This window comes from Apteryx rowi, unplaced genomic scaffold (assembly GCF_003343035.1).
Source record: "Apteryx rowi isolate R43461 unplaced genomic scaffold, aptRow1 scaffold_323, whole genome shotgun sequence".
NCBI lineage: Eukaryota > Metazoa > Chordata > Aves > Apterygiformes > Apterygidae > Apteryx > Apteryx rowi.
The window spans coordinates 475887-485467 of record NW_020449675.1 but is presented as its reverse complement, the minus strand read 5'-3'; the positions used below and the strand labels follow the sequence as shown (position 1 = coordinate 485467).

The window sequence follows — 9581 nt, the reverse complement described above, 5'->3', positions numbered from 1 at the left end:
GCTGCGCGCATACTCAGTGCCGTTTGGCGCCGGGCGGGAGACAGCGGCGGGGTAGCGGGGAGCCGGTGCGGCGCGGCGCGGAGATCGGAGCGGAGCGGAGCCGGGAAGCGCGGGGCGGCGCGGGGCAACGGCCGTGATGCCGCGGGAGATCATCACCCTGCAGCTGGGCCAGTGCGGCAACCAGAGTGAGCGGGCGGCGGGGCAGGGCGGGGCGGCGCGGGAGGCTGTGGAGAAGGGGGCCCGTGCCGGGGCACCGCGGGGGCTGCCCTGGGGCCAGCTGGGGCCCGGCCCGGCCCCGGCGACCGTGCCCGGCTTTGGGCCTGGCCCGGCCCGGCGCGGCCCCCCTGACTGCAGCCGCCCCTGACTGCAGTCGGGTTCGAGTTCTGGAAGCAGCTCTGCGCCGAGCACGGCATCAGCCCCGAGGGCATCGTGGAGGAGTTCGCCACCGAGGGCACCGACCGCAAGGACGTCTTCTTCTACCAGGTACCGCAGGCCAGTGCTGTCTGGCGCCCGGTCCCGCCACAGCTGGCCAGGCCGGCTTTGGGATGTGGCRTGCCACACTGCTGGCGACCCATCTGCCCCTGAGGACCGCGAGGGTCGTTCCCGACGGCTCCAGCTCCCTCCCGCAGCCCCGTTCGAGGGCTCGCGGGCTGACGCTGGCCCTGGGTCGGGTTATTTGAGTGGCGGACTCAGCCAAGCTCTCCTGCTAGGCAGCTTGCTGTCAGGGCTCTGTCTGTGCTCCAGTTTCTGGAAATGGATGTGTTGCGGAGGCTGGTGGAGGTAGGACTGTAGTGGCTGAGAAAGACTTCTATAGTTACCACGTTACATAACCGCTGAGACTGCAAGCCCTGTATGGAAGAGCCACCTCGCTGCTCTGCGTGCCCAACGTTCATGATAGGCTCTGGGGCTCAGAGAGACTGCTGCATTACAGACAGCGCACAACAAGTTTTTCTACCTCATCTTCTGTGTCGGAGATGACGCTGTGTTGTGCTCCGCTGTGGCCAGGGGGTGGCACACTCAGTTGCAGTTTCTCTTGCAGTAAAAGGCTGCACCGAGTTGCGACTGCATCACGATCTCACTGTTCCTTATTAAAGGCAGATGATGAGCACTATATCCCACGAGCTGTGCTTCTGGACCTGGAGCCCCGAGTTATCCACTCCATCCTAAACTCCCCTTATGCCAACCTCTACAACCCGGAAAACATCTACCTGTCTGAGCATGGAGGGGGAGCTGGGAACAACTGGGCCAGTGGTTTCTCACAGGTAACAGGCTCTGATGCTCTTGTGTGCAAGCACTTGTCAGTTCCTTAGGCATGAGGGTTTATTGTGGCCTTTCTCGTGCCAGGCTCAGTACGTGCTATCTGAAGAATACTGTATTATTCAGCCAGGACTTATGACTGACACTTTGTGGCACCCCTTAATGCAGGGTCACATTGCAAATCTGACTTGGCTTYACACCAGGTTTGAGGGGCTCTTTACCGTTCTGTGCAGGAAAGGAACAAGTCCTGTTTTGGTTTTATCTCACAGGGAGAAAAAATCCACGAAGATATTTTTGACATAATAGACAGAGAAGCTGATGGGAGTGACAGTTTGGAAGTAAGTAAATCAGGGGGCTTTTGGTTCCAGTTGCCCTGACTGGTGATTTCAGGGCCAGGCTGGTTAAAGGGGCACCAGGGATACCTACAAGAGCTCAGAGACGTCGAGGAGAAGGGGGTCTGGCTCTTCGGCTGCTTTGCCTTGTGCATCTGGCAGTGCGTTGGCTACCATCCACATAAACCTATTTCCTGTGCGTAGACAGACAAGGCTCCCTGGTGTTTGTGTCAAGCTGTCACATGGCAACAAGGGAAGGGAAAATGTGATTGTAAAATAGGTTGGCAGAAGATCTAAGAGCAGGTTGTTAGGCCTGCAGTGGATGGGAGCTGCCCTGAAGTCAGGTAGAGGGAGTTTGGCCTCAGGGACCCTAGGAGGAGGGGAATAGCACAGAGGGCCCAGAGAAAGGGCTAAGAACACGTACCTTCACTTTATTTGACTGACTGAATCCTGAAAATGACGTCCAAGCTATTCTGAAGCCTGTTTAGGGTGGGAGGAATCCAGGAGGCTCCTGAGCAGCAGTTGCTCTTCTTGGCAAGTACAGAGAAGTGGGTTCCTCCCACGCTGGCAGAAGTGGCATGATTAGCGAGTGACTGCCGCTGTGGTCTGGAGGAGACAGCGCTAACCTCCACGTACCGTTCAAAGGCTTCACCTCTGTGCTCTCAGCAGCTCTTGTTGTAGGGGGTAGTTCTCACCCTTGCTGGCAAGTCTCTGCTGGTGGTGGCGGCCCACCCTGTCTCTGCTCTGTCTGCTCTTGGGGCTGAGCTGGATCCTGAGCTGCCTATGTTCTGCTTCTTTCCAGGGATTTGTGCTTTGCCACTCCATTGCTGGTGGAACAGGTTCTGGGCTGGGCTCGTATCTCCTTGAGAGGCTGAATGACAGGTGAGCATTCAGCCTTATCCCCTTCCCTCGTGGCAGAGTCTGGCCCAGGCCAGGCACTCTGCCAAAGCACAGAGCCTGAGAGCGCTGACTCAGAGCCTGGGCTGCTGCCCCCACCCAAACACTGTCTTGTGCAATCCCTGGCGAGCTGCCCGGGAAGGGATGGCTCCTGATATGCCTGAGGACTTCAGAGGCTCTGAAACTGGACTCATGCTGTCCAAATTCTGTCTTCCCTTGGCCGTTCTTATCAGGCAGCTGCCTTCTGACTCCCTGACTGCTCTGGGGAGAGTGGGAGGCTCTAGCTGTGGGCTCTGAGCTGCCATCCCTGCCTGTTGCAGCTTGCAGCCTCTTGAAAAGGCTTGTAAGCGGCCGCTTAATCAGCCTGAGGATGGCTCAGCCTTGCCTGTAGCTCCGTCTGGCAGCCTGCTCCTGTGCTGCTAGGGTAGGCACTGCTGGGACAAATCCTCTCCCTCGCTGGGAGCTGAGTCTGGCATGCAGCGCCAGTGACTCACTGCTGTCCTGGGCCCTAGAGACTGAAAAGGGAGCTTGTGGGAGGAGAGAGTCAGGCTGGTGATGTTAACCCCTGAGATGGCTGGGCTTTCTCACCAGGTATCCCAAGAAGCTGGTGGAGACCTACTCGGTTTTCCCAAACCAGGATGAGATGAGCGATGTTGTAGTGCAGCCATACAACTCTCTGCTGACGCTCAAGAGGCTGACTCAGAACGCTGACTGCGTGGTAAGAGTCCTGCCGCGTGTCAGGCCAGGGGGGCAGCCAGTTCCTGTACGGCAGACCTGTCCCCAGCAGCTCAAAAATGCAGCCTTTACTGGGGCAGGTGCCATAGCTGCGTGGGACGAGTGCTGCGGCGAGAAGCTGCAGCCTGCGCAGCCCCAGGCACAGCAGTGAGCACGCAGTTCCATTTCTCCGTCCAGAAGGACTGAGCAGATTTGGTGGTGCCAGGGACAAGGGCTCTGCGCTAACCCCCGTTGAGCTGTCCTGTTTGGCATTTCTGCCTCTTGGGTACGGCATATTCTTCCCATGGCAGTGAGGGACTGGAGCTGGCTGTGCTTCCTCTGCGCAGCTGTGCTGCTACCTTCCACTTGAACGTGAATGCACCACCACTTTCAGCACCCACCAGCCCCAGCCACACAGCATCTTTAGCCTACACATCGGCCTTCTGTCAGGTCCTAACCAAGACACTTGCTCATCCCTCCCAGCTTATCTCTGCACTTGGCAGGGCAAGAGCAGCTGTGCCAGAGTTGCTGAGGGTAAAGGTCGCTTGCGAGGTGCTGGCCCAGAGGCAGTGCTCTCCTGGGAGAGCGCTGGGGAGCACAGCCAAGACAGGAGGGAAGAGCTTCCATTGACAGTGTCRGTTACGCTCCAGGAATGAGTCAGCTTGTGGTTTCAAGTGTCTGCCACCTGCCACAGAGGGCTCCGCCAGGCTGTGGCGCTCAGCGCCTGCCCTGGGCCAGGCTGCSTGATTTGGTGCCCTCATACACTTGGCTAGGGCTGCATTTCTTCCGGGTGCCTCTCAAGACTCTTCATGGAGCTGGTTTTCTTTTGTAGGTGGTTCTAGACAACACGGCCTTGAATCGGATTGCGACAGACAGGCTGCACATTCAAAACCCATCRTTCTCCCAGATCAACCAATTGGTGAGGAAGACTTTTCCCTCTGGAGAGGCCAGCATGCGACTTCCCTGGTGTCTTCCAATTCAATCTGAAACTGCTCCATGGGCTGGACCTGAYGGTGGGCAACCTGGAGCCATGAGCAAGGGCCCTCTGCCCTTCCTGGGAGTCTCCTCCCTAGGCTTTTGGCGAGGCAGACTCCACGGGCACTCCAGCTTACTCTTGGCTTAGCTGCATAAAGCCGGATTTTGAACTCGCTCCATGGCCACGCAGCGACCTGAACACTGACCCCAGTCCTCTCTCCCCAGGTTTCTACCATCATGTCGGCCAGCACCACCACGCTCAGGTATCCCGGCTACATGAACAACGACCTCATTGGGCTGATTGCCTCGCTGATCCCCACGCCCCGCCTGCACTTCCTCATGACGGGCTACACACCTCTCACCACAGACCAGTCGGTAAGGCTGCCCGCCGGGGACTTCTCCCGTTCCCCCAGGGCAGTAGGAGCGCCACGCTCACCCTTGTAACATCCCATCCAGCCCCATAGTTTTGGCGTGAGCAGTAATTGCATGCTTGTAATCCCAGATCCACGTGCAGCCTGCTCATGTGCCAGCACATGTGTGATATGGATTAGGCGTGAGCAGGCAACTATGCTTGTGCTGGGCTACCTAGTGCATGCATCAGGATGTTTTTGACAGGTAGGGCAGACGATGCACRACCTGGCAAAAGCTGCCCTCAAAAGTAATCACAGCAAGCCTGCCGAGGCAGCCCTGCCACTCCTGTTGCCTCGGTGGGCCACCAAGCTGGGCCCTTTGGGTCAGAACACTGTTGATCCTTGTCACGACAGCACTGAACAAGGGCCCCCGATGTCAGCACCATCCCAGGGATCGACCTGCACTCTGGGAGGGGATTGTTACCCTTGAGCTACATCAATTGCTACCACTCACGTGTAGCTTGTCCCCAATCGATGTCCTACCAGCCACAGCCCAGGCCCCCCCCAAGCTGTGGGGGAGGATGGAGCAGTTTCATTTTGAGAGACGCTCACCTGTGTTGGCCACGTCTCAGTTCTGCTAGGAGCTAACAGCTGTTGTTCTCCTCTTGCGTGCATTTCCTCAGGATGTTACTCAGAGAAGCAAATCTGAAAAACTGCTGGCTCTGAAAAGGGTATCGAGTGTGTGAGCTGTCCTCCCAGCGAGGAGTGCGGGGCGGGGGGTCAGCCAGCTGCTCCAACAGTGCCTGAAACTGGGCTGCCACACACCCCAACAAGCTGTCCTTGTTACGGACACTCTCCTTTGGCCATTGCACTTCAGGAGTGCTGTGTCCGCTCTGCCCCATGGGCTCAGTGCAGTGCGGCAGGGAGACGGCGGGTGGGGGATGAGCTGCAGCTGGGACCGATCCCCTTTCCTGTTCTCCTGGCCCTGCCCTTGTCTTGGCAGCAGAACAGGAAAGAATTCAGATGGCAACAACATGAAACACTTCCCCTGTCACTCTAATCTCCCTTGAGCTTGACCCTAAGCCCCTGCTTTGTTGTGGGAGAAGCAGCTCAGCTCCCCTGTGTTGGAGGCTACGCTAATGCTCTGGTTCGCAGCCTGGCTGTGCCTGTTGTGTGACAGATTTCCCTGCCCTGCATGCATGTGGCTCCATCCCCAGGGTTGAAGACTTCTACTTTCAGCTGCCTCTGCTCCTGTGTGCGTGTGCAGGGCAGTGGGAGGGCAAGGGAGCAGCATGCCCATTCTCTCTGACCCCCTGGCTGGTGTTCACAGGTGGCCAGCGTGAGGAAAACCACAGTCCTGGACGTGATGAGAAGGCTGCTGCAGCCTAAAAACGTGATGGTGTCCACAGGGCGAGACAGGCAGACCAACCACTGCTACATCGCCATCCTCAACATCATCCAGGGGGAGGTGGACCCCACACAGGTGAGCTCCTGCAGGGACAGTGTATCACAGCCTTGTWCGGATACTGTTGGACACGACATGGCCTGCCAGAGCAGGGCAGGGTCTCCGTCCTCCTGTGCAGGGATCCTGGAGAGAGACTGAGGTGCCTGAGAAGTGGCTCCAGGTTGCTCCAGTGCAGGCCCTGGCCTTGCGGAAAGGCTGTTAGCTCTTTGCCGTGAGGAACCTGCCTGCCATTTGCTGAAATCCACCCTTCTGAGACCATATGTTCTGTAAGGAGCAGCTCCTGGGTTGGCTGGGCAGGAACAGGCCTGCTGGGCTGCTCTGCCCATTACCCTGATGCCCCTTACTGTTCTCATCCCACCAGGTTCACAAGAGTCTGCAGCGAATCCGTGAGAGAAAGCTGGCAAATTTCATTCCCTGGGGCCCTGCCAGCATCCAGGTGGCTTTGTCCCGGAAGTCCCCCTACCTGCCATCTGCACACCGAGTCAGCGGCCTCATGATGGCAAACCACACCAACATCTCTTCGGTGAGTGTCTTCCCTCTAAACCGCAGGCAGCCGCAAATGCATCTTCTCTTGGTCTTTCGTGCAGCTGCAGTAGGGCCTGCAGATGAGGGGAGGGTGGCCGCTTCCCTGCTGGAGCGCGTCAGGGCACAGGTCCATTGGGGTCCAATGAGTCTGGCTGTACTCTCTAGGCTGGAATACCATCCCTGGTCCCACGCCACAGGGACAGGCTGCAGCAGGACCCCCTTCTTCCTTGGCCAGAAGCAGCCTCAGAAGCGCGAGCTGGTCCTGAGCATTGGTTGGGCGCAGGCCTGGAGCTGCTTGCCTGCCTTCCTCCTTGGCAGCAGCCTAGCGAGATTGAAGGCCACATCCCCCTCTCCTTTGCATGGGGGTTCTCTAGGGAGCTCTGGCCCATCTGACTGTGCTGTGTTGCTCTCCAGCTGTTTGAGCGGACGTGCCGACAGTACGACAAGCTACGCAAGCGGGAGGCCTTCCTGGAGCAGTTCCGCAAGGAGGAYATCTTCAAGGACAACTTTGATGAACTGGACAACTCCCGGGAAATCGTGCAGCAGCTGATAGACGAGTACCACGCGGCCACACGACCCGACTACATTTCCTGGGGCACACAGGAGCAGTGAGTGCCCTGCCGTGGGACGGGAGGGTCTCACAGCTGCCTCCGTGCACGACGGCAGGGTTTCTCTCTGCTGCATCCACGTTTAGCACCCCCCAGCGCTGCCCGGCCGTGGGCGGAGTAGTCATACCTGCTGCACACACACACACTGCATTCCTCAGCAGAAGCGGCTCTGCGAGGGGCAGCACTGCCCCTGGAGACCCTTGGCAGGGAGGCAGCCTCYGCTCCACTACATGCCCTGGCCCAGGATGGGACTGGGGCAGCTGCTCACTGTGCTGGTAGGGATCCTCTTCCCGTGGGAGCAAGTGCTCACGCAGAGGAGGATGAGAGCAAAACCTGGGGCCTGGAACAGGCCTGGTCCAAAGAGTTGGGCCTAGAAGACCCCTGTGGCTAAAGGCTCTGTGTGGCTGAGCTAGTCCTTGCCCTGGGCAGGAGCCTCGTTCCTCCTTTGCCAGGTCAGGCCTGGGGCACAGGCTCTATCTATATTTTTGTAGGTTATTTTGCTTTAATAAAGGCTGTTCCTGCACTGACTCTGCCTGCATGGCTTCTGGAGGGAACGGGCCAGGCGAGGAAGCAGACAAGGCTGCCAGGGCCAGCGCTCGCCTTGCCGAGCTGCCTGGCTGTGGCTGCAGCAGCCTCAGCACACTAGCAGGAAGGTAGGGGCGATAACAAGGAATAAGAGGGCTGAGCTGTGGTCTGCTACCAGCTTCCTTCACCCTGCACATCTCAGGGAGCGTGAGAGCACTTGCCTGTCCTGAGGATCCATCAGGGACTGCTCCAGGAGCTCCGGGGTCAGGCTGAGCAGGGCAGGAGCCACTCTCAGCCGCTGTGGGTGCAGGTCAAGCAGGGCCATTTCCCCGCGTGGCGGACGGCATTGAAACGGTGCCGGCTGCTCACCTGCACGTCCCGGGTGGCGTGTGCGGAGCCAGCCCTGCCCCGGCGGGGGAGCCAGCCGGCAGCCTGCCGTCTGGGCAGAGGGCGATGTCAGGCCTGCAGGTGCTGGGCGCCTGGCGCAGCAGAGCCAGAAATACTGGAACGACCTGCCGGCGCGGCCTGACCGAGGACGGGAGCCGGCACCGCCCTGCCTACCCTGCGCCCAGAGCGACGCTGGCACCAGYGTTAATGTTTCACGCGCAGGTGAGGCTGCGCACCGGCAGGGAGGCCCTGCGAGGGGCTGGCCGTGCCCTCCTTACCGCTCCGGCTCCGAGCTGGATGGATGAGGGCTTAGAGCTTGCTCGGGCCGGCCGGCGTCACTGGCTGCCGGGAGGGAGGGCCAGGTCCGGGCCTGCCCCGCACGAGCGGTGAGTCAGGCTGCGACGGAAGGGGGTGTGGGGAAGCGCTGGCGCCAGCCCAAGCCCAGGCAGCCCAAGGTGAGAATTAGCCTTTTCCTCTGACCCTGTGGCACAGAGCAGCAGGCTAAAAATATTTGCCCGCCCCAGCAGCAACGGGCTCCCACGCCCTCTTTGGCACAGGCCACACAGGCACCCAGTGCCGGGGCAGCTCCCCCTCCCCGCGGGCGCAGCCAGTGCCAGCGGGTGCCGGGGGGAGCGGGACGCGGAGCCCAGAGAGCTGGCTGCGCTGTTGATTAAATGCCAAAGGGCACAGCGAGACAGGGCCAGCTCCCAGCGCTCCGGCTGCCCGGAGGGACAGTGGCTCCCCTCCCCCAAGGACGTGCTGTGCTGCTCCTCCCCGGCCGGAGCAGAGCCGCCACGGAGGGYGGCTCAGGCCCCGCGTCTGCCCTGCGAGCCTCCCCCAGCCGGCCCCGCGCTCAGGGACAGGAGGCACAGCCTTTCCGTTGTGCGTTTATTTAAAAAACCGCCCCCCCTCCCACCTCCCCAAAAAAAAAAAGACTGAACTGACAAACTTTACAGAGGCAATGTCGAGGGGCCGAACCCCGGCCGTACCGGCCCCCCGGCAGGGCCCGGCAAGCTCACCGTCCCCGGGGGCAGCGGRGCCAAAAGCCGCCCGCAGCTTTCCAGGAGGGGCAGGCGCGCAGCCGACGGCTGGACGGGCCGGAGCACCGCGCTGCTGCCGAGCACCCTCCTGCCCTGGGCGAAGCCACTCAGGCAGCAGGAGCCGGGGCGCAGGCACAGCTCCCTGGGCAGCTGCGGCCCTGGACGTGAAGGCACCGGGGCGGACGGGGACGAGGCTGGCCTGGAGCCCGAGGCACCCTGTGGCACGGCAGGGCCCCACCAGGGAAAGTGCTGGGCGACGCGGGCGTCTCAAAATAAATTAAGGAAATGGACGAGGAAGGCAACGGCCAAGGGGGCGCCGGGGCCTCCCCCTGCCCCGCCGGAGCTCATGGCGCCCCGGGCTGGGGCCAGGCGCACTGCCTTCCCAGCACCGTCCGTCCGGAGCATCCCGCCGCGGTCGCGCCGAGCTAGCTGAGGAAGGCGCCCGGGGGCGGCCGGCACGGCCAGGGCTCGGCTGCGGGGTCTGGGGCGGGCGAGCCGGCGGGGCC

General features: G+C 60.7%; 2 protein-coding genes across 6 annotated transcripts in view; one reads left to right on the top strand and one right to left on the bottom strand.

Annotated features, from left to right (window-relative positions):
- RETREG3 (reticulophagy regulator family member 3) overlaps positions 1 to 170 on the bottom strand; it is an 11632-nt gene extending 11462 nt beyond the window's left edge. For all 4 annotated transcript variants that reach the window (XR_003254415.1, XR_003254416.1, XM_026071174.1 and 1 more), the window contains exon 1: positions 14 to 170. Coding sequence is in view for 2 of the 4 variants with exons in the window: in XM_026071174.1 (XP_025926959.1) it covers positions 14 to 153 (140 nt within the window). In the remaining 2 variants the exon portion in view is untranslated. The remainder of the gene's footprint in view (positions 1 to 13) is intronic.
- Positions 93 to 7650, top strand: TUBG1 (tubulin gamma 1). 2 transcript variants are annotated; one of them, XM_026071172.1, is made up of 12 exons: positions 93 to 185; positions 371 to 483; positions 1095 to 1262; positions 1527 to 1595; positions 2392 to 2471; positions 3078 to 3204; positions 4033 to 4119; positions 4401 to 4550; positions 5209 to 5256; positions 5856 to 6008; positions 6352 to 6513; positions 6930 to 7650. In XM_026071172.1, exons 1-12 carry the CDS (start codon positions 137 to 139, stop codon positions 7125 to 7127), a joined length of 1404 nt encoding a protein of 467 aa, XP_025926957.1. In that variant the 5' UTR covers positions 93 to 136; the 3' UTR covers positions 7128 to 7650. The 2 variants fall into 2 exon arrangements, with proteins under 2 accessions (XP_025926957.1, XP_025926958.1); XM_026071173.1 differs by lacking the exon at positions 5209 to 5256.
- The last annotated feature ends 1931 nt before the right edge of the window (positions 7651 to 9581 follow it).